This window comes from Hippocampus bargibanti, linkage group LG10 (assembly GCF_051943395.1).
Source record: "Hippocampus bargibanti isolate YZ-2025 linkage group LG10, ASM5194339v1, whole genome shotgun sequence".
In the NCBI taxonomy this organism is placed as follows: domain Eukaryota; kingdom Metazoa; phylum Chordata; class Actinopteri; order Syngnathiformes; family Syngnathidae; genus Hippocampus; species Hippocampus bargibanti.
Window position 1 is genome coordinate 12,441,860 of NC_142743.1, and position 23,566 is coordinate 12,465,425.

General features: G+C 41.2%; 2 protein-coding genes across 2 annotated transcripts in view; one reads left to right on the top strand and one right to left on the bottom strand.

Annotated features, from left to right (window-relative positions):
• The first annotated feature begins 682 nt into the window (after nt 1-682).
• On the top strand, nt 683-10,886 carry smarca5 (SNF2 related chromatin remodeling ATPase 5). The gene is made up of 24 exons (XM_089005690.1): nt 683-940; nt 1,599-1,721; nt 1,806-1,972; nt 2,111-2,211; nt 2,289-2,389; nt 2,465-2,644; nt 3,602-3,757; nt 3,837-3,968; nt 4,042-4,110; nt 4,228-4,337; nt 4,797-5,023; nt 5,127-5,248; nt 6,264-6,416; nt 6,494-6,626; nt 7,545-7,693; nt 7,754-7,876; nt 7,972-8,079; nt 8,768-8,881; nt 8,963-9,085; nt 9,177-9,309; nt 9,390-9,508; nt 9,647-9,859; nt 9,947-10,057; nt 10,498-10,886. The coding sequence occupies exons 1-24, from the start codon at nt 866-868 to the stop codon at nt 10,561-10,563; spliced, it is 3,108 nt and encodes a 1,035-aa protein (XP_088861816.1). The 5' UTR covers nt 683-865; the 3' UTR covers nt 10,564-10,886.
• A 581-nt stretch (nt 10,887-11,467) lies between these two features.
• frem3 (Fras1 related extracellular matrix 3) overlaps nt 11,468-23,566 on the bottom strand; it is a 32,490-nt gene continuing 20,391 nt past the window's right edge. The window contains exons 10-24 of the mRNA XM_089005689.1: nt 23,378-23,542; nt 23,113-23,295; nt 22,278-22,408; nt 20,952-21,110; nt 20,173-20,476; nt 19,963-20,094; nt 18,742-19,073; nt 17,754-17,946; nt 17,563-17,667; nt 16,298-16,425; nt 16,045-16,179; nt 14,350-14,476; nt 14,082-14,269; nt 12,785-12,931; nt 11,468-12,618 (exon numbers count right to left, since the gene is read on the bottom strand). Of these exons, the coding sequence (XP_088861815.1) occupies nt 12,094-12,618; nt 12,785-12,931; nt 14,082-14,269; nt 14,350-14,476; nt 16,045-16,179; nt 16,298-16,425; nt 17,563-17,667; nt 17,754-17,946; nt 18,742-19,073; nt 19,963-20,094; nt 20,173-20,476; nt 20,952-21,110; nt 22,278-22,408; nt 23,113-23,295; nt 23,378-23,542 (2,954 nt within the window). The 3' untranslated portion in view covers nt 11,468-12,093. The remainder of the gene's footprint in view (nt 12,619-12,784; nt 12,932-14,081; nt 14,270-14,349; nt 14,477-16,044; nt 16,180-16,297; nt 16,426-17,562; nt 17,668-17,753; nt 17,947-18,741; nt 19,074-19,962; nt 20,095-20,172; nt 20,477-20,951; nt 21,111-22,277; nt 22,409-23,112; nt 23,296-23,377; nt 23,543-23,566) is intronic.

The following is a 23,566-nucleotide window of genomic DNA, read 5'->3' on the forward strand; positions in this document are numbered from 1 at the left end:
AATCAGCATATTTCTGGGATATGGGTGAATACCCGAATACCGAGAGAAGCCTTCCACTGCACAGGGGGAAAATGTAAAAACCACACAGGACGACCAAGGCCAGAATAGAACCCCAGACCTGCGCACTCTAGTCACTGAGTCTTTGTTGAATATCGCATTTTAACATACAGTACTGGCAACGTCAAAAAGAAGCTGCCGTAAATTTTGATATATTTTTCCAAATAGTCAAAGAAAAACAATACACTTTTTGTTTGAGATTCCGTGATGCATTCACTCTTCTTTGGTGTGGAAAGGTCATCATCACGTGTTCCGTGAGCAACTCAAACTTTTATAAATTACTTTTGATAGTAATTTAACTTCAATTTACGTTCTAGGATATCAGTACGTTTTATTTTCTTGACACTGTTTACGATTTTTCCCATTATCGCGTTCTGTTTGTGGTACTGTTTATGCTACATTGAAGTTTTCACTTGTAAGATGTATTTAAATGTGTAAAACAAGAGTGTCATGTGTAAAACAAGATTGTCATTTTTTTCGATCAAAAATTCACTCTAAAAATAAATAAATACAAATTAAAAAACAGACAATCGAGAGTTGGCCGGGCGGTTTTATAGACTCTATAGGACCGTCCGGCCAACGCTCGCGATTTTCACGACAAACTCTCGTTTGAGAACGCGGGTGTTCGGGAGGTGCAACAACATCCCGCTACCGCCGATCGGTGTGCCTCTTTCATTCTATAGAGTCCAACTATACCGGACAACGGTGAGTTGTCCACCCACAAAAAAAATCCACAGAGGATCAATTTTACACGGGAGCCACTAGCAGAGGCTATTACCACTAGCTGAAGAGGGAATAGCCGTAAAACATGTCGGAAATATTAAGCTGTGTGGAACCGGAGCGGGAAGAGCAAAACGAAATTGAAGAAGCCGGGGGAGCCGAGGTAAGATTGTTTGGAACTGAGATATCGTTTCCCTTTTCAGCGTGGTGTTGTCATCCATTGTATCGATACACATGATCGGGATCATTCCCCATTCAATTGAACGATTTCCACGACCGACTTGGCAATTGATTAACCGTTAGCGGCAGTTAGCTCCTGGCTAACTAGCGGTAGCTCAACTTGCTAGCGCCTCGCCGCCGAAGCTATTGTTGTTCCCGAAACACTGGACGTTGCGACCGGCTCGACAAAATAAATCGTCGTTGTTTTTTTTGCATTTTATCTAATTTAAAACACAATTCATCCTCATATTTGCACTTTCGGCCAGTTAACCGTAGCTCGCTACAAAGACAAAATTGATGTGATACCAGTGCTGCAGTGCCTTTGATGTATTACTTTTAAATTAGCATAACCGCACAAGTGGATGATTCTCAAATACTTCAGTGTGCTTTGTTGTTGTTTTCTCTTATTTTGCACTTTGCAACCTATCGTGAAACACTCAAGAACTGCAAGTATGAATTATATACACAATATTAATGAACACACTGATTAATATAACCATGTTACTGAAAAAAACACAGACGCGTGCGTACAACATGCCCTTTGGTCTATCTGGTTTCGAAATTCCAAAACACGTGTGCTATGGTATTTTGTTTTTACATAGGAAAAGTCTGACTCCGATGCGGGCAAAGAGTCGTCCTCAGATGCAGGTCCTGATGGACAAGATGCGTCCTCATCCTCCTCCACCAAAACCAAAGAATCTGCTCCAGGTTATGAAGAAAAAGTGGTGAGTACACTTTGTTTCCATTCAATGCTCAAACCTGTCTGATGTTACTTGCGGAATCACCCGGTCTTCTTTTCATCCGTGTAGAAAACGGACCGTACCAACAGATTCGATTACCTGTTGAAGCAAACAGAGCTGTTTGCTCACTTCATTCAACCCGCCGCACAGAAGACTCCCACGTCCCCCTTAAAGATGAAGCCTGGGCGTCCTCGCATCAAGAAAGACGAGAAGCAGAACTTATTGTCTGCTGGAGAGTGAGTATCTAATAAAATGATCTGGTTTGATCACATTCCATTTCAAAATATTTTTTTCCACTGCAGAATGTTGTGGAAATTGGTCCTGAATTGTAATTTTAGCCATATTAAATAATGCCCTCACACGTTTTCGCTCAGCAATCGTCATCGCCGCACAGAGCAAGAAGAAGACGAGGAGCTTTTGAGCGAGAGCACCAAGACCACAAACGTCTGCACCCGCTTCGACGACTCGCCATCGTGTAAGTGCTCACCTATTGATCTACGGAGGAAGTAAGTTGCATATGCGTTTCTATGTGGAATTTGCTTTCCTGTGCAGATGTCAAAACAGGAAAAATGAGAGACTATCAAGTCCGCGGCCTGAACTGGCTTATCTCTCTGTACGAAAATGGAATCAATGGCATCCTCGCCGATGAAATGGTAAGCGTTTACTCACAAATGTATCATTTCATTAATGAAGCGCGACTTAATGGAAATGAATTGTTACGCCACCAGGGTTTGGGAAAGACCCTCCAGACGATTTCCTTGCTGGGCTACATGAAGCACTACAGGAACATCCCCGGACCGCATATGGTGCTGGTGCCCAAGTCAACCCTGTACAACTGGATGAGCGAATTCAAGCGCTGGGTGCCTTCGCTGCGAGCTGTCTGCCTCATTGGAGACAGAAATGAGAGGGTTGGTCACGTCCCCATTTTACCATTGTTGTTTTGTTTTGTGTAATTATTCTGGTAATTCTATAACCCCCCCCCCCCCCCCCCCCCCCCACACCTCCCCGCTTGTGAAATGACAACAGCATACCTGTCAACCTGCAAGACACTAATGGCTCAATTTTTCCTGACTGAGAAAAAAAACACAGACGTGTGTAATATTTCATTGTGCAATTTTATGAACATAATTTCACATGAAAACGTGAATACTTTTTACAATTTACAACATATTTCTAGCAATAATCAAGTATGTTCTTGGTTGTCTACCATTGTGGCTTTTTTGCTGTGGACAAATTGTCCACAGCAAAAAAAAAATTGAATTTGTGTTCTTACGATGTATAATGTTTATAAAAAATATATATAATAAAAAATATTATATTATATTATATATATTATATTATATTATATTATATTATATTATATTATATTATATTATATTATATTATATTATATAAAAGATATATAATGATATTACAGCGGATAAAAGCACGGTAAAATGTTTCATTTAACAGATTTCAAAATAAAATTCCACTTGACTGGACGGAACTTGTCTTCTCGGAACTTTTATTTCTTCTCAAGACTTTTCGCTCAGATTTTTTTTCTCTGTGGTCGACTTCACTTTTTCCGAGGAGCTAGTAGATATTTTTATAATTAACATAACTGCTAATATTTAATACTGAAAAGTGAATTGAAAATATCTCAAAATTATATTTGACTTTTTTTTACCAGTGTTCACCCGGAGGGCGAAACATTTCTTTTGAACAATTTTTGCCGTTTCCCGTACAAGCTTTCTTGTATGCCGTACACAACTAAAAATGTGCAAAAATCCTACAGAATACAGCAAAATATGGCCGATTGACAAGTATGCAGCAACAACTAGTAAAATCCTGGAAAAATTCCCAAACTTCTTCCATCTGTTTTGCAGACTGCTCTCATCCGCGACGTGTTGCTGCCCGGCGAATGGGACGTGTGTGTGACTTCGTACGAGATGCTCATCATCGAAAAGGCGGTGTTCAAGAAATTCAACTGGCGCTATCTAGTCATCGATGAAGCCCACAGGATCAAGAACGAAAAATCCAAGGTGTGCATTTTCCCAAATTCTACCCACTTTCTGTGACAAAAAGGATCCCCCCAAAATTCTTATGCGCTCTTTCACACAGTTGTCGGAGATTGTGCGAGAATTCAAGACCACCAACCGCCTGCTGCTAACCGGCACGCCTCTCCAGAACAACCTGCACGAGCTGTGGGCCCTGCTCAACTTCCTGCTCCCGGACGTCTTCAATTCATCAGAGGTGTGCGATTCAATCTCGGTTCTTTTCAACATACTCACACAAAAAACTAAATTGTCACATTTGGATCTTTAAGGATTTTGACTCTTGGTTTGACACCAACAATTGCTTAGGCGATCAGAAACTGGTGGAGCGTCTTCACACGGTATGTTGCAAAATTGTAAAAAAAACCAAAAACATATATAAATACCTTCATCCAAATAGCATTTGCTTTTTTTAAATAACCATATTCTCAATATTGTTATTGTATTCTTGCGAGTAGGTGCTCCGTCCTTTCCTGCTACGTCGCATCAAGGCCGATGTGGAGAAAACGCTGCTACCCAAGAAGGAGATCAAGATGTATGTTGGGCTCAGTAAAATGCAGCGAGAATGGTCAGTACCGTTTGGGCATGGGGTGTCAAACTCATTTTTTGCCACGTTGTTTCTTCTTGCTGGCCGTTATGAATTTGGGGAAACCATTAGAATGTTTCATCTCCTCCATATCTGACATACAGAATGCACTGCTAATTAACTCAATCACTGCCAGATGATGTGCAAGAATGTGCCCACTCGAGTGCCAGTTTTTTTTGTCATTTTCACTGAAATTGCAGGACCCACAGAAAATTGCGTTTTAGGACAACATAAACATTCAATTCAGCGCAAGAAACCTTAGACTCTCTTCTTTCGTCAGAAAAAAAAAGAGTTAATGACATGGGACTGGAGTTATCTGAGCTTGAAATGGGGGCGTCTGTACAAAATACATAGAATGTATTTTAATGACAATTTTTGGGTTTACTTCCCTCTTTACACAAAACAGCTTTTTAAAAAGATCACTGCTCATGTTTCCACAAGGTACACCAAAATTCTCATGAAGGACATTGACATCCTGAACTCCGCCGGCAAGATGGACAAAATGCGCCTTCTCAATGTGCTCATGCAGCTGCGCAAGTGCTGCAACCACCCGTATTTGTTTGACGGCGCCGAGCCCGGCCCCCCTTACACCACCGACCTACACCTGGTGGTAAACAGCGGCAAAATGGTGGTGCTGGACAAGCTGCTACCCAAGATGAAAGAACAGGGTGAGTCGGGGGTGTCCTGTGACTACTTGGGTATGGCCGTAGCTTTCACGGTTGCACCTGTGGGGAAAAATGTTTGACAGAATATTTATATATCCTCCCCCAGGTTCACGTGTGCTCATCTTCAGCCAGATGACCAGAGTGCTGGACATCTTGGAAGACTACTGCATGTGGAGGAACTACGGCTACTGTCGTCTGGACGGTCAGACGCCGCACGAAGAGAGACAGGTGCGATGCCTTACATATACCTGCCAACTACTCCGTTTTTTTCCGTATTGAGTACGGTTTTCATTTTCCCATTCCGGTTTACGGTTTTATTAATGAAAATTACGGTTTCCAATAAAATCAATGAGTCCAAAATCATCAAAATAGTAAATACCCAATGTTCGTTCAAAACACGAGATCGCTAAGGATCATATCTAAATTCAGAACTGGCGATCGAAAGAGTGCCAGCTGTTAGCTTCCTTTAGATGAATTGCGCATGCTACGGGCATTGACGGAGAAGAAGAAACAAGTGTGAAATCTATAAGAAAACTACAGTAGTTTCGGGAGGAATATTCCCAAGCATTTCCAGGAGTTAGACTTCGCTCAAGAAAAGGTGAATGTGGATAATATTAATGTAAATGTCTTTCAAATTTGAGTTTGTTGATAGCTATTTTTGTCAACCCGTAGGAATGTAGGTTAGATGTGCATATTTTTATGTATTTGAAGTGACTAACTGTCTTACGATTCATTGCACGTTTCAAACAAGATTGATGACTAAATGTTTGGTTGATTGTAAAATAGTTCTGTTTTGTTTTCTCAAAATAGTAGCAAACATGATATTTTCATGATTGTCAAGTTGATGGGTATTATTTACTTCATACCTCAACTTATGTTTTCCGTGTATTTTATAAATTTTTTATCGTTTCAAATAATGTACGGCGTACTACAACTTTTATATGGAAATTGTAATCATCTATAAGGGCAGCTATTAGCTTAGGTTGACAGGTATGCTATTTTCAAAAACAACAAATTCATTTCTGAATTAATTTCACAAGTAGATTTTTGACATTGATCAACATTTTTATGGTGTTTTAGCCTCATTTTAAGTAGCTATAATGTTAAAAATCATTTGACCAAGACTTCGTCCTAGACCCCTGCATTTTACTAGGCTTTTCTGGTTTCAGAATTTGGCAGGTATGCGTGTGCTGTTTGCAGTTTTCAGATGCCATGACTTTTATCAAATCATTCTTGTTTTAAGATCTCCATCAATGCCTACAACGAGCCCAACAGCAGCAAGTTCATCTTCATGCTGAGCACCAGAGCAGGCGGCCTGGGTATTAACCTGGCCACCGCCGACGTCGTCATCCTCTACGATTCGGATTGGAACCCTCAAGTGGACCTCCAGGCGATGGTGAGTCCTCCACCGAGCTTATTCGACGTCGACAGGAAGCGGTGCAGGTCGTTCAGTCTCTTGTTCCCGCAACGCAGGATCGAGCTCACAGGATCGGGCAGCTGAAGCAGGTGCGCGTTTTCCGTTTCATCACGGAGAACACAGTGGAAGAACGAATTGTGGAAAGAGCTGAGATGAAGCTGCGCCTGGATTCCATCGTCATCCAACAAGGCACAACACTTTTTTTATATTTTTTTTTTTTTTAAATTAGCGGGGGGCCGGTTATGGTATATAATAATAATACAATACAATACATATTGATTTACATAGCGCTTTATGATAATACATTTAATTACTAAGCGCCATTCAAAACTCTCAAGGACACTTAGAGGCCCAGGATGAGAACAAAAATACGTAACAATTGATGGCAAAATTAACTGTGATTTGAAGTCACACAATTAAAACGTGATAACATACTACAACATCAACATGCGATACTCCAATAAGATGTGTTTACGTGTCAAAATTTCATGATTTATTTATGTATTTATTTGTTTGTTTAGTCATTTATGTATTCAAATTTATTTATTTCATACCTCTCAATGTATGTTTTCCGTGTACTTTTTTTATCATTTCAAATGATGTACGGCATACTACAACTTTTATATGGAAATTGTAATCATTTATATGGGCAGCTATTAGCCTAGGTTGACAGGTATGCAGTCAAAAACAACAAATTAATTTCGGAAAATTCCGCTTCTTTCTATTATGTATAAATCCAGAAAGTATTTTTTGCATCGTCCACCAGGGTACCCGCTGATCCAAGAATCTAAAAATGAGGTCTTTATTAGCATCGGTCTCCAAGAAATGTTACTGCATAACCAGTCAGATGTTATTATTGTGAATAAATGTAAATTGTCGTAAGATTATTTCCAAAATGACTCAAACATTATCCAATCACATTAGCAGAACCAACAAAATAGAGACCTTTTTTAAATTGGGACTCACAAGAGAAGATGAATTCATTTAATGGCTGAAGCAACTTTGGACCACAATAGGACACTGGAAATGTTATTGGTATCGATTTTTAATTTGAAACGGAATTAATGAGTCTTGAATTGCATCATCACTTCTTCTCCATCACAACAGGGCGACTTGTGGATCCGAGCGCCAACAAGCTCGGCAAAGACGAGATGCTTTCCATCATCCGGCACGGCGCCACGCACGTCTTCGCCTCTAAGGAGAGTGAGATTACAGACGATGACATTGACGCCATCCTGGAGAGGGGCGAGAGGAAGGTGGGTCCTTGCAGAATCGCGACCACGTGCGTTTTGGATGACGTATGATCACCCGGACAGACGATGGAGATGAAGGAGAAGCTGTCCTCCCTGGGCGAGAGTTCGTTAAGGAACTTCACCATGGACACGGAGAACAGCAGCGTATATACATTTGAGGGAGAAGACTACAGAGAGAAGAAAAAGGTGCACAGAAGCCCCTCAAAATTATTATTTTTATTCGTTTGCGGTATCAAATCTTGAACATATTCATCTCGGACCATCTTCTCTTGCCCTGTCAGGTTATCACCAACTGGATCGAGCCCCCCAAGAGAGAGAGGAAGGCCAATTATGCAGTGGACGCCTACTTCAGAGAAGCCCTTCGAGTCAGCGAGCCCAAAGCACCAAAAGTAGGACCAATTTTTGAATTATTTTCAAATCTAACAACAGTTGGGAACTACTCACTCAAATATTACTTCAACAAAAAACAACAGAAAACACAAATGTGTGTGTTACTTTGGGGGCTATTTCTTTGAAAACATCTCAGATTTTATTCAAAAATGTGAGTTCAAAGGTCATGTCAGAGTGGCCCATGTAACTCTCACTTCATTTTTGATTCATACTCAATATTTCTACCCCGCTCAAGGATGACGCATCGTACTGATGTCCAAAAACGTTTATTATGGAACACCGTCGAGATTAATACATTTAAAAGAACAATTGACATGACTACGATATGTTCAACACGACAAGCAAATTAATATCGTACTGTGTGCACCTTGTAAACCGTAAGTATACAAACTTTAATGACGTAGACTTTATCGTTCCCTTTCTCCAGCCATTTCACTCGCACATCGAAACACGTGACACGGAACCGGAAGTGATCATGACAAAATATTAATAAAGTATTGTAGCCGATTTTAAGAAAAACATACATATGAAGGTTCACATGGAAACGTTAAACACTTCTAAAAAACAACAAGACCAAATAAATATTTTTGTTGTCATGGCAACCAATGACAATATTGGCGGCAATTTCACCCCTTATTTATTTTTTTATTTTTATTTCTTTATTTTTTTTGCCTTGCTTACATTCAGGCTCCCCGTCCACCGAAGCAGCCAAATGTCCAAGACTTCCAGTTCTTCCCCCCACGTCTCTTTGAGCTCCTTGAAAAAGAAATTCTCTTTTACAGAAAGACAATTGGCTACAAGGTAACTTAGATTGATTTTATTATTATGATTATTTACTTCTTTATTTCTTTACTTTTGAATAATACCAGTGTGTCCGTTTAGGTGCCACGCAATCCGGAAATGCCCAATTCCGCTCAGGTTCAGAAGGAGGAGCAAGCCAAGATTGACGAGGCGGAAGCCTTGACGGAGGAGGAGCTGGAGGAGAAGGAGAGTCTTCTGCAGCAGGTACACTTGTAATAATCCGTTTTTTCTTGTCGCTATTTTGTATCAACTACACGGATTCTCAAGGACTCTCAACCCCCCTACGCTTGAGCAGGGCTTCACCATCTGGAACAAGCGCGACTTCAACCAGTTCATCAAAGCCAATGAGAAATGGGGACGTGATGATATCGAGAACATCGCCAGAGAAGTGGAGGGTAAAACCCCGGAAGAAGTCATGGAATATTCTGGTAATGTCTCGTCTCCACTTCCCGAATTGTTCTTGTTTTTTGTCCCTGCGTGTGACGTTTTTGCGCGTTGTTTTCCTCAGCGGTGTTCTGGGAGCGCTGCAACGAGCTGCAAGACATCGAGAAGATCATGGCTCAGATAGAGCGAGGTGAGGCTAGGATCCAGAGGAGAATCAGCATTAAAAAGGCCCTGGATTCCAAGGTAAATAGCATATTGAATCAACTCGGCTATTGATTGCTTGTTGTATCGCAACCAATCGGTTTTGAATGCATTTCCTTTGCGGTTGACCGTCCTTCGTCACCCCCTCTATCTTCACCCTCCGTCCTCTACCATTACCAGATCGGTCGCTATAAGGCGCCCTTCCACCAGCTGCGCATCGCCTACGGCACCAACAAAGGAAAGAACTACACGGAGGAGGAAGACCGCTTCCTCATCTGCATGCTGCACAAGCTGGGCTTCGACAAAGAAAGCGTGTACGACGAACTGCGCCAGTGCATTCGCAACTCGCCGCAATTCCGCTTTGACTGGTTTCTCAAATCCAGAACCGCCATGGTGAGTTGTCATTTACCGCCGTCGCCCGCCCCCTGCACCCTCTTTGCCGCCGCCGCCGTTGAGCTTTGCGATTGTGTGCGACGACAGGAGCTGCAGAGACGATGCAACACGCTGATCACGCTCATTGAGAGGGAGAATATGGAGCTGGAGGAGCGGGAGAAGGCAGAGAAGAAGAAGAAGGGGCCAAAGACAGGCTCGGTAAGTGGAGTGGCAAGACTTCAACAAACATTACTACACTCATATACTCTTTATCTTCTGTATAGACCAAATAATATCAACGCCGTACTGATGAGCTCACAGAGAAGTTGGGTGAATCCTACATTTAGGAGTTTGACAAACTGAAATGAAGGGAAATTTCCCCGGCTTGTTTTATTAGATTAGATTAGATAGGCCTTTATTTATCTCACAGTGGTATTTCACAGCAGCAAAAACAAAATACTGGAGCTGCTGTAAAGGCAACCACTCTCGCGGCGCCATCATATATCCGTGCCTACTGAGCTTTTTACAAAAAAAACTGTGAATATTCTACCTTCCTTTATTCTGCTTCCATTCCACTGCTGAAATGCGAGGTCGTGCCAAACTTTTCTGGTTTTTCGCGGGGGGCAAAAAGCTGAATCACTTCTCCTCTTCCCATTTAGGCTCAGAAACGGAAGCCGGAAGGAACCTCAGACGGTCGCGGACGTCGGAAAAAGCTGAAGTTGTGAATCAACCTCTCATTCATATGTACAGGGCATCATCGCTAGCTAAACCGCAACCACAACTATAACAGTCGTTTGCGTGAGTTTGCTCACTGTGTCAAACTTCTGAATATACTCTATTATTTAGGTTCAATCAAGTTTTCGTTTATTGAAACAGAGCAGATTCGCCGGTTTTGTTTTGATTTTATGTTTTACTAGTACTTAATGGAAATTGTATTTATGCCTGTTGGTTGTACCACATTCCAATGTTCCTTTATCTCCCCGTAATCTAGATGTATTCTTTCTCAAATAAAGATCTTTTTTTTTATAAAATAAAATAATACATCGTGGTCAATGAGATAAACCGAAAGTTGTACATCGTACATTTAATTCAGTGATTCTTTTCCCATACCACTAGAAGGAGCCAAAGAATCAAAATAACCACAATAAATATGACTCAAACCAATTTCAATATGTCACATTGAGATACTTTAGCATCTGGTTTCCACCACGATCTCAACAATTTTATTCAAAAATATGAACTCCCATTTTGCAAAAAGAAACTACGATATCTACAAACCTTGATATGGAGTATGTTTATGTATAGTTACCCAAAAAATCATCACATTAGCATTCAATGAGGTCATCTTCCAGTAACATTCATTCCAAGTCAATGTGACACAGTCAAATGCCTTAATAATAATAAATTTAAAAAACACACACACACATAGTAAACTTGGAAATTCTGTCATGTCATTAAAATAAACGCTGCCTGAGCTGATTCCATAAAGTTAATATTTCTGGATTTTTTTTTCTTTCATGCATTTGCAAACAAAATAACGTAAAGGGGGCATCTTTTACAAGTAAATACGCTAAAAAGGGGGCAACTGCAGACACGCCACGACCCGCACGGTATACCCAAGGGTGGAGAACCTTAGACCCCATAATTGGGTGCGCTCCAAAAATATCTACAATATCCTTTGACTGGGTAATTTGCAAGTTTTAGATGATTACGTTTTGGGATGCTTGTTTGTGATATGTTTACGGTTTAAAATTGCATAATGGCGGAAACAACATCCCTCCACCCTTGTGAAGTCACTATCGGTAGAATTTGTTGGTTGTAGCCTTGGGGGTGGATGGCCGGTGTCAATTGCTCGCAGTTCTTTATTCCCGTCCGGTCACTCTTCCTAACCACCGTGAATGTTATTTATTTTATCGTATGTACAACTGAAAAGGATTCTAAAACCACCGCGAGGGTAAATGACTATAAACTATATATCGTATCATGGCAATCATATAATGACTATAAAAAAGCTAAACGGCTTCTGCATCATTGTCAATGGTTTCTCACTGGTGGTCTCAATTTTTCCCCAGAGCTAGATTTTAAACTTTTCTCAAAAATGTCATTAGTTTAGATGAAAAATATTCAGGGCCTTTATGAGGGGAGCAATCAAGTTGATCTGATACTGTTTTTAGTGCTACATAAGTTGGGAAATGAAGACACGGTGGTGGAAGAGACTACAACAGTCGATTGGGTGGGGGTACGCCTTCCCGCCTCTAGACCTCAGAACTATCCGAGCCACCCCACATCCTGGTGGAGTTTCGGTTGTAAGCGGCGGACGTTGAGGTGGCGTAGGCTGGGAACTGGTTCTTTTCCTTCTTTTTACGCCACAACAGCAGCATCACGACGGCGGCTATCAAACAGGCCAAGATGATCAAAGCCACCAGGCCCACGATCATGGGTAGGATGGAGCTATCTGAGGCTTCCCCACCGGAGCGGCCCACTAGGGGGCGCTCAAGCGCTGGCTTGCGGTCCAATCCCAGGGACCAGGGCTGGCGTTGACTGACTACCACACGTTCGGCTCGGTCCAGGGCGATGTGTTGGATGTTGGTGCCACGGTTATTTTCAGTGCCGATGTCCCGGGTGATTCCGGGGCCGGAGACAACGGGGGTGGCACGGCGCTGACGAGATGAAGACAGACTGTGGTGGGTTGAATCAACGCTCCGCTTTCCGCGGTTGGCATTCTCTCTGGAGCGCACGGTGTAGATGGTGTGAATGTACCACTCCCGTCCTGCAGCTACCTGTATGACAGAAAAACACTTGAACTGGACGCACCCTTGGAACACTCAATTGTCTACTCAAACAAGGATAAATATACCTCATTTTTTTCAGTTCCCCAAAATTACTTTGCTCATATGAAATCTGGACTTATTCTGTTGTTGTTGAAATGAATGTGAGAAAACAAACCTGGAATAGTGGTGTCGAGGAGAGTGTAAAGCCGTCGGACCCCGGTTGTTTGACTAAAGGCAGCGCTCCAGCTGTATCATAAGCCAATGTGGCCTCAAAAGCTATATCACCAAACGCTGTCGCCTGAGTTTCTGGCTGGGCCTTATCCTAGAATCAGAATCAGAAAACCTTTATTCGTCCCACAATGGGGAAATTTGCAGTCCACAGCAGCAATTTGAAAGGGGATGGGGTGGGGGGTGAAAGTACAGAGAACAAGCAAAATATAAATGTCAACTGTATACGTACTGTAAATGTGTAAAACTGTTTCACAAAAAAAAACTACATAGTGCAGTTATCAAAAGCGATAGAAAGAAAATTATTCTAAGTTCAATGTTAAAATCTTTTGTTGTGTGGAGTTTGCCAAACTGGAATTTACAAACGCTATCACAGTTTTCAAGTTCGGCTGGTGTGGGCATTCCGTCCCAGGATCGAAGCCTAATGTCAACCCACTGACCATACTATATGTGACTTTAATCTTAGATATAAATTCGGCAAATAACGTCATAAAACTGAGCTAGAATCACACCATACAATTAAAAATAACAATTCAATGTCAATCCAGTGAGTTTGTACTTGTTGATACACACCCAAAGAGGGCGCATGTTCACAATTTGCCACATCTAATATGGCTGCGGCATGAACGTACTCTGCTAATCGTCTTTGTGTAGGATTAACACTACCAGTTAAAAAACGTACTGTAATATATTATAATTACAAATATACATGAAATTACAAATATCTGACGTGTTATTCTACCATATCCACTATTCCTAAAAGGTGGACCAAAAATATTTATGCGTTCCTCTACTTCAATAATTAACGTGGCACTGCCTATTTGAAATACTCCCGGCATTAACTGTCCCCCGTTTGACTTGACGTCCGTGGGGAGGTAAGCATTCATAGAGTTGTAAAACAGTCATTTATTTCCATTTCTAAGTTCAAGTACTCTCATACTTGCTCAGCCCTATAATTTCTACAGTTGTGTCACTCTAATTCATGTGAGTGAGGACATTGTTTTCTGCTATTTTTGTCAGGTGTGGTGTGTTTACATGACAGTATGTGTGGCCCCGTTTCGAGTCTAGATTGTTTGAGTACATGTTCACTTTTTGTTTCAGTGTTTCATAAAACTGTATGCTAGAATTATTGAAAACTATGCAGTGTCTTTCTCTTTCTCTGTGTCTCTGTAATGTAAATTTTCCCTTCCATGTCCCGGAACAACTACAGAAGAAAAAACAAAACAAGGAATCCAAAATCTTACCAGGATCTTAAATCTATAGAGCAGAGAGGGGGAATCGGCCAAGCAACCGTACTCCTTATTGGTGGGGTTATATTTGGGAACATAGCCGTCAGCTCCGGTGCACAGAAACACTTTCTCAATGCTGCAGGAGAAAGAGTCGCCAAGGTTCTGCACCGGATCTACCATCACGCGTCCGTAGATGGAAGAGCCTTCAAAGATCAGAAATGTTTATGTGTTCGCCGGATCAGCCTCGATGTCGTGAAAATCCATCAGGTGAAAGTTGTGGTACCTTCTGAAAAGGCGGCGTCGGTGCCCTCCCCAAATCCCATTGAGCCATCTGACAACCAGAGCTCCTTCTTGGAAAGTAGGAACATCTGTGTGTTGAGGCTAAACTCTGCCGCTACTGGGTCGCTCACCTGATGGGAACAACCACCACTGGGAAGTAAATTCTTACTAAGGGAAGCCAGGCACGAAACTTGTTCTTCTTTGAGGTTTGTGTTTTTTCAAATCAATAACTTCATTTGAAGAGCAACTGTCTAATTTTGAGGTCTAAATCTGAAACAATCTAAATCTGACAATAATACCAAGGAAATTTTGTTTCCTTGTCAATCTAATCAACATTTTTTTAATTTCATAAATTCACATTGTGAATAGCAGCTAAATATATTTTCTTTCCTTGCAGCACGTCTCAAAGATCAAATTCAAAACTCTGGAAAAAAATTACAGTTATGTTAAACATATTCTGTATACTCAATTAATATGTTTTATTCTAGGCTATTGCTGATAGCAATTTAGCATTTAGTGACTTTTTTTCGCCACATAAGGTGTATGACAAATAAATAAATACATGAATAAATACATACATAAATAACTGAATAAACTAATAAATAAATTAATAAATGAATACACGAAGAAACAAACAAACAAATAAATAAATACATTATGTTCCTGGAATTAAATTTAGAGCATTCATTATGCTGATCTCAAATAACAAATTCTAATATCTGAAAAAATTGCAGTGATGTAAAACATATTCTATATACTATATAAATTCTACATATATAATATATATTATATATTTTATTCGAGGCTATTGCTCATAGCAATTTAGCATTTAGCTACTTTTTTTAAGCCACATAAGTTGTCAGTTGAAGCTCCTTTGCCAGCTAGCTTGTATGGCGTAAGCGCATTGCAGCACTTAAAGGACAACCGACGCCTCCGGACAAGTTGCGTCCATAATTTGTAAAATCACTTCAAATGACTTCTACTGAGCGTATTTTACAAAGATTCCACCGCATATAGCTATATTTTACGTTTTAAGATTCGCGCTGAATATTACTGACGTCACGTCACGGAGGGACGCCCCTGACCGAGAAAGTGGCACACAATGCATTTTGCGGTACTTAGTTTGGTCTGAAAACTTCGTTTCGATCCGTGTTGATGGCAAAATTATAAGGAAAACACATGAATAATGCGATGGTGAATCGTTGTGTGTTGCACCAAGACTACTATTTGATACTAGTTGACACAAATTCCCAGCAGACTAATCAGCCCATTTCCAACAGAGTTTGGGCGCCATCTTCTGCATTTTCTGTGACGCTAAACTAAAGTCCTGATGCCTCAAAATGACTTCTTTAATCAATTACAAACATTTATGCTTTCCTCTTCAGAACTATTTGAATCATATTCATAACTGGAGGAGTAACAAGAAAGCATCTTCTCCAAATCTGAAGCCATTGTTTTGTCACGAACTGGGGGCAGGACTTTCTGAAAATGCCCAATTCGCAGCTCATTTTTTTGCAGTTTTAACACACTTTAACTCATTTTTATTGGTGTTTTGCATTTGACTAAAAATATCACCCTGCGTGTTTTGGATATTTTAGATGCTATAAAACGTTTTTTTCTGATGTCAGTTAGGAAAGAAAAAAATAGTGTCAGTTGTCCTTTAAGCGTGTGCATCCAGCCCAACAAAAGTGAAGTTTACCTGCTGGAAGCGAATGTCTATATCGAAAGTCAGAGGCTCCCTCGGATGGCACACGGGAGGGATGCTGAATTCTCCATTGGGGGAGGCAATGCAAGGGACCATTTTCACTGTGTACGTCCCCGAGTAATCCCGCACCTAAAAGATAGGCATTCAGTCACAGTTCTACAAAGTTCAAAGTTCATTTTAGGCTTATCCTGAAATTCCACTCCAAATCCCAATTTTTTGAAGATACCCAGGTAATTGTACGACTTACGGCAAAGTCGGAGATAAAACTCCACTGTTGCATGGGTTGGTTGTGTGTAGGCTCGGTCCTGACCAGGGACAAGGTAAACGTCAATCCAGGGTGGTCAGCGCATATCACCATGGAAGACACGCTTGTCCCTAAAAAAACAGCATTAAACAGCATTAAAGCGCTTATATTTATAACCTGACCTTTTATATTATCTTGACCTCTCGGACTGTAAATGCTGGCTGACATTTCGCATGACACCTAGGACACAAGCATGGAACTCCAGAAATAACCCAAAAGAGGATGTAGCTCAATCCAATTCAATGAAAAGAAGACAGAAGTTGTACTGTTTGGTCCCAGTGGCCCATGTACACTACATCTCATCCTGTAGACTTCGGCCCCCTGGGTCCTTATCTGAAGTCAACAGTCTCAAATTTGGGTCTTAAACTGGACAGTGACTGTAACTTCACCGACAAATTAGTGCTGTTCTTTCATTTTAGGCAGTTCTCTAAACTAAAACCTCTCCTTTCTCATGAATTACTACAACTTGAACCAGTAATTCACGCCTTTTGCCATCTCGGCTTGATTACTGTCATGCGCTTTACTTTGGAGCCATGAAGCTTCTACAGCTGGTCCAGAATGCTGTTGCTCGCCTCTTGACTGGTGCTCATAAGAGGGAGCATATAACTCCTACTCTGACATCCTTTCACTGGCTCCTATACATTTTAGAGTTCCTTTCAAGATCATATTTGTCTTCACATCTTTAAATGGCCTCGCTCATCCACCCATACACACCTTCCCGGCGTCTCAGGTCTGCTGACCAAACAGTATTAGATGTGGCAAAAACTAAACAGAGGCTCAGAGGGGATGGAGCATTTTCCGTTGCTGGTCCCACTTTCTGGAATGCCCTTCCACTGAACATTCGGCAAGCCCCCTCACTGCCCATCTTTAAAACCCGTCTAAAAACTCACTTGTACTCTTTGGCATTCATCTCAGCATGATTCCGACTTGATCTTGGTTTCATTCCCTGGTACTTTCTACTATATTTGTGACTGCTTTATTTCCTGTATATGATAGCTGTCCATGTTAAGCGCTTTGTTACAGCTTCAGCTGTTGTTAAAGCGCTATATAAATCAATATGTACTGTTGTAACTGGCGGGTATCTTGTCATTGGTTGCCATGACAACAAAAATGTAATTTATATGGACTTGTTGATCCAGGGGTAGAGACAATTGTATTGTATAATTGGAGATGCCATTGAATGGAGCGATCACTTTTGACGTGTTTACCTGGATGAGTCATAACAAACTGGCCCCTGAAGCGAGCCTCCGTTTTAAAGTTGACCACCAAGCGCCCTTCCTCATTGATGCGCATGCTGGTGGGGTACATGGCTCCTGCAGAGGTTTGAAATGACATTATCAGCAATTCAACGCCGTACCGTGAATGCCTTTAGGGCAGGGCAGGCGGCGTTGGATGTTACCTTGGAGTTCCGACTCAGGCGGACTCCCAATACCCTCCTGCCACAAGATGGCCGTGTCGTACACAAAGGTGAGCTTGAGCTCCGACTGGAGGTCAAAGTGCTGCCAACCGCCCACGGCCACCGGGGAGTGGAATACGTAGGAAACAAAGAGGGGGACGCGTAGGGTGACGTAGGATTGGACCAAGTTCAGCACCTGACAAAGAATAGAAAATTGGTAACAAAGTTTGGGTCTCAAAATGAACTTCATGTGTTTTTTTTTTTTTTTTTTTTTTTGGGGGGGGGGGGGGGGAGTGATGCAAAATAGTCGGTATGCATTCTTAATTTGCGATCTAAGTTGACTTCTTGCACAGCCTGAAACAAAATTCCCATTGACCATTGGTTAGTGTGTCAATCATGACACAAAGGACTACTTATCGGTCAACATGAATACAAATAATTTGGTGAAAAATATAGACGATTATCGCAAAAAAATGGCATGCAGGATTTTTATTTATGGTGAATTTAATGAGCTAATTTTGAATTTGTCAAAATGGAAGCTATGTGACTCTGTTTTTTTCTTTTTTACCGTGCCGTACAATTCGACGATGGAATTTTAGTTTATTTTAACAATTTTTCACTTGTATAAATTTTTTTGCTTGTTGAAATCTTTTCCAAGTTGAATTATGTGAGCTCAAGAATTAGAATTTTGAATAATCACGATCTGTTGAATCATTAACCAGCAATGCATTGAATGAATGACTGTCTGTTTCTTTCTTGTTGTGTCAAATTATTTATGTTGTTTTGACTTCAAGATGGTGCCGCGAGAGTGGCTGCCTTTACAGCAGCTCTTTGTTGTGTTTTTTTACCTCTTCCTTTCCTTTCCTCTATAAGGCTAATCCAATCTAAGACAATCCATTATTTGTTGAAACATACCTCCAACAGTGGAAATATGTTATTGTTGTCGCACCGAAATCATGTAGTTTTTTTTCCCAATATATTTTTGTCCTACCTGTCCATCAGTGCCTATGGAGCCACCACAGTCATTCAACAACTCTGACATGTCATAGTAGCTGGTAAACTCCCAAAGGCAGGCCTCCAAGTTCAGGTTCCGGTAGAAGCGTAGAGCGTTGGATGAACGCATGGCGTTGCTGTACTGGTAGGGTGACGTTTCACCGATAATCTCTGGGTTTTTTGTGGCGTCGGTGATGAAGCCGTAGCCCGTATGAATTTCATTGAAATCCAGTAAATTGGAGCACCTGTGGTTGCCCACGCGGGTACCGTCGGGACTTAATGTGAGCTCAAAGTTGGACATTGGTCTCGTGGAGATCACCGGCAACATACCTGTTGGAAGTACGCATAACTTGTGTGTCAAAATGTAGAAGTACTCATTCACCAAAGCAAAAGTACTGACTTAACATTTTCATGCTTTGGTCTGAAAAAAATGCTAAAGTCAGTTACATAAAGACTAACACCAGAAAGGTATTCTCACACTTATTAGCTTAGATAGCATTTGTACTTGTAACGACGGAATGCTATATGTTAAATGTTTTTATTAACTCATTCACTGCCAGACGATGTGCAAAAATGTATTTACTCCAGTGCCAGGGGTTTGTCATGTTAACTCAAATTGCAGGACCCACAGAATATTGAATTATAGTACTACATAAACATTCAATGCAGCACAAAAAACCTTAGACCCTATTCTTTCATCCGATAAACAGTTAATTCCTAAATTATATGGGTCTGGAGTTATCTGAGCTTGAAATGGGGGCAGCTGTACAAAAGGCAAATGCTGCCCTCTCAGGGGAGGGAAAACCATTGCCATTGGTCTGACCGAAGCTTCAAACGCACCCCCCTCCCCGCAAGAAAAAAACAAAACCCGAAGACATTCGGGAATGGCAGTGAATGAGTTAATGAACTAATTAATTAATTTTGCAGTTAAATAATTCATTGGTTAATTTATTTTCCGCCGTGATCAAGTGACTATCTCAACACGTTAGCTTAGCTAACATTGCAACTACAGAAAACAACAAAAAAAGCTACATGAGCTAATGATAACGACAAAAAAATGACCGTACCAGTAGTCATAGGTGTGTTTCCAGATTATAATTTTTAAAAACCCTTTTTTAAATCTTTCCACACAATATTGGATTAAATTTATTCTCGTTTCTGTTGGGGAAGACTAGTAAATCCATTTTGAGCCCAGTGTCTAAAGAGCGTGTTAACTCACCATCCATATGGGGCATGTTGATGGTCAGCTTGATGAGGTTGGGGAAGTCCGGGTCATCCGGGCCCGTGTAGCGAATCTTTGCAGAGAAAGGTTCGGCTCCGACGGTGCCTTGAATTCGTGGTTGACACATGCCTGCAAGGACATTGAGATTGACAAAAAAGGCGCCCTCCAATTGATGCTAAATTCTTCACGGCATCTATGGCAATTCACCTTCTTCCTTGCTGATCACAACGATGGGACTTGAAAGCTCCAGACCAGCGTCCCCATTGGCATTGAAGGCCCTGGCTGCACATTGGATTCTGGAGCCCGCTTGGAAGTAGATGGAATCCAAAGTGATGGATTTGGTGTTGGTAAAGAAGGTGTTGGTGTCCACCTCCCTCATGGGACTGGTGACTCCATCGGAACCTGTGGGGGCACTGACCAGCCAACGGTACTGGGTCAGGGTGTCATTGATGCTCTCCGTTGAGCAGATGGAACCTGTTTTATCAAAGTCGTTGTATTTGGGGTTGCAGGCCTGCATTCCAAAAAAACAAAACAAAACAATACATCTGTGTAGGCTCTCAGTCATAAAGGAGTGGTCCATCGATGAAAAGGTTTCCACAGCCAACATCTGTACTTTTTTTAAGGTGTCGGACATTTTGCTCCTCAGCCGAAGAGCTTCATCAGAGAACTAAAGTTGTGCTGGTAACTCTGGCCCTATGTATATCCCTCACCTACTGCTCCCCAAAGGTCGGGGGACCTATCAGAGCAAAGGTCTTGCACTGCCACCTCTGCCCATTAGGGATATATATAGGGCCAGAGTTACCACCACACCTTTAATTCGCTGATAAAGCTCTTCGGATGAGGAGCGAAACGCCCGACACCTTCATAGAAGTACAGAAGATAGCTGAATAAACTTTTTCATTTAAAAAAAAAATAATGGTGACATTTCGTTTTAGGCATGACTCGATCATAAACAAATCATACTAGCAAGGGGGCGTCGAGCTTACCGTTACACACACCACTGGATAGCCGTTGATGGGGTTGGGGTTGTCTTTGGTTTTTGACGTGTCGTCATACATGAGCAACGAAACCACAAGGGGTACGGCCGGGAACGTGACATCTGCCACACTGTCCATCTCCTCGATGTACACGATGGCTTTGTTCATCTAATGACAGCAGGCAAGGTTACAGAATATAAAAAAAAATGCACTACAATTTTTCCAGTTGACAGGCAGATTTTAAATTATTAGGTGGGTTTGTCTTCATTATTTTCTCTTGTGACCCATAGTTTTTGTTCAATTACCATATTTTCCGGTGTATAAGGCGCCCTCAAAAACTTTCATTTCCTACAAAAAAAAAAAAAAAGATCCTGCGGCTTTTGTGCGTGTAATATGTAAAGTAATATTGCGGGTCAACAGGTCTAGCAACTCATTTCAGCAGCCACGACTCCATTTCCTCCTGTAGAAGAAGTAGTGAATAACCCCAGCTTCTACTCTTGCACCTGATAATGTGGTGCGCCTTATGTATAGAAAATGTTTATTGATTTATATATTTGTAAAACTTTTTTTCATTCATTGAAGGTGCGCCTCATAGTCCGGTGCGCCTTGGCAATATATGGCAAACGTTTCAAAGTATACCATTTATTGAGGGTGCACTTTATAATCCAGTGCGCTTTATACACCGGAAATTACGGTAATCTAGTTATATTTCCGATTTGTTGGTTTTCCATTAAAAGAAAATAAATTGTTGCTTTTGATGACATTTTTTTAATGAAAGTTGCTGAATGGAGTATTTTCATTTTTTTTTTGATTTTGAAAAAAAATGTTGATTTGAAAAAAATAGACGATTCATGGCAATTGACTCGTTACAGTTCCAAATGGTGCAAAAATACACGGTTAAGACAGAAATATTTGATGTTGCATAATATATGTGATAAATACATTATTTTTGTTTGTATGACAGCCAATTTCATTTTTAAATATACTTTCTTTGTGTGTGTTTTTATTTTATTATACGTATTTGTGTTTGGGTGTTTGTACCACAGAATAGTCCGTCCTTTGATGTCAGTCCAGATCATTTATTTATTTATTTATTTATTTATTTATTTATTTCCTGGTCTATGGAGCCTTGAATGGAACTCGGGTTACAATTTAGTTAGGCTATTTGTATATGGAGGCTTACATTCCCTTTTTAGCTCCATCTAATGTTAACCCCCTTCCCCACCATCCTTTTCATTCCAAAGCTTTTTATAAGGTATAGTGGTTCAGGCGCACTGTCAGCAATGCCAGCTGTTGCTGGGCTATTTTCGCTCATTTGTAGCTATGCGCTGTCACCTGTATCTCGGCCACCATGTTGTCATCGGGCTTCATGTGCACCGTGAAGGCTTCCCTCATCTCCCGGTGGCCGTCGTAGAGTATCTCAATCTCCACGAAATGCTCCGTGTCACCCTCATTGAACTCCACGTCTACGGAAAATCATGTCAGGTTTCATCACCTTGACAGGCATTCAATGTAATCACTTTTCAGAAATGCAAACACAGTCGTGCTATGTCACACGTTAAAATTTTGGAGTTTGTCTTGCGTGCAAAAAATTGTACTTCACTCAAGTTACAGAAATACCATGCAGTCAAGTAATAATGTAATCGTTTGGTTGCTAGCCTAGCGTCATGCTGAGTTAGCAGCATCATTCTTATCCTTGTGGAGATCTTTTCTTGAAATATTTTAATAGTATTCTAAATATGACTAAAATGTTAGGTGTATATTTCTCTGTGTACTTTTGTCATTCACTAAAGTTGAAAAAAATAACTCGCAGTCAAGCAACATGTAGTTTGGTCTCTTGCTTAACAATATGCTGATATAGCATTGTCATTCTTATTTTTGTGAAGATTTCTTGTTGAAATATTTTCAAAGTATTGTAAATAGGACTGAAATGTTAGGTATGAATTTCTCTGTGTGACTGCTCCGAGTGTGAATCAGACACATTTTATTAAGTCTTGTTAACCATGAAGCCGGCGAGTACTGCGGCATTTAGCGGATCAGCGGGAATGGAAAATGAAAATGACAAACAGGTTTTTGGAATACATGTACAGTATATCCTGTCCACTCAGTAAGTAGGGATGAGGTTGTATTGTGATATGACATCCAAAGGCATCACATTGGTTGGTCTCACCTTCCGACACAGGGTTGTAATCCTCCCCAGAGGTTGCCGATCCATCCTTGGTGTGAACCCTCACTACCGACACCTTGGATGTGTCACCGGCACGCCTGATGGGGATCCTGACAAGGCCGACGTCACCTTTCACTTGGGGCTCTCGGACACTGTACTTGATCTCAGAGAAACGAATGATGGGCTCTAAAATGGGAAATAGAAAGAGAATCTCGTGATCTTACCGGTTGAGGGTTCGGTTCATCACATTTTTTTTTTTTAAACATACTGTCTTTGTTATCTGTGATTTTGATCAGGGCCTCCTTCTGCTTGCCAACAGAAGCCCCAAACGGCGACTTGCTTTTGGGCGTTCCCAGGACCAAGCGGAACTCCTCGTCCTCCTCGTGGACAGAATCATCCTCCAGCCTGACCACGCAGGGCTTCTCCGACTCGCCTATGGAGAGGTATGGAAACATTA

Coding starts and splice junctions, on each gene's coding strand:
- smarca5 (XM_089005690.1), top strand. CDS start 866: ATGTCGGAAATATTAAGCTGTGTGGAACCGGAGCGGGAAGAGCAAAAC. Junction 1,973..2,110: donor AACTTATTGTCTGCTGGAGA/GTGAGTATCTAA, acceptor GTTTTCGCTCAG/CAATCGTCATCGCCGCACAG. Junction 7,694..7,753: donor TGGAGAGGGGCGAGAGGAAG/GTGGGTCCTTGC, acceptor TCACCCGGACAG/ACGATGGAGATGAAGGAGAA.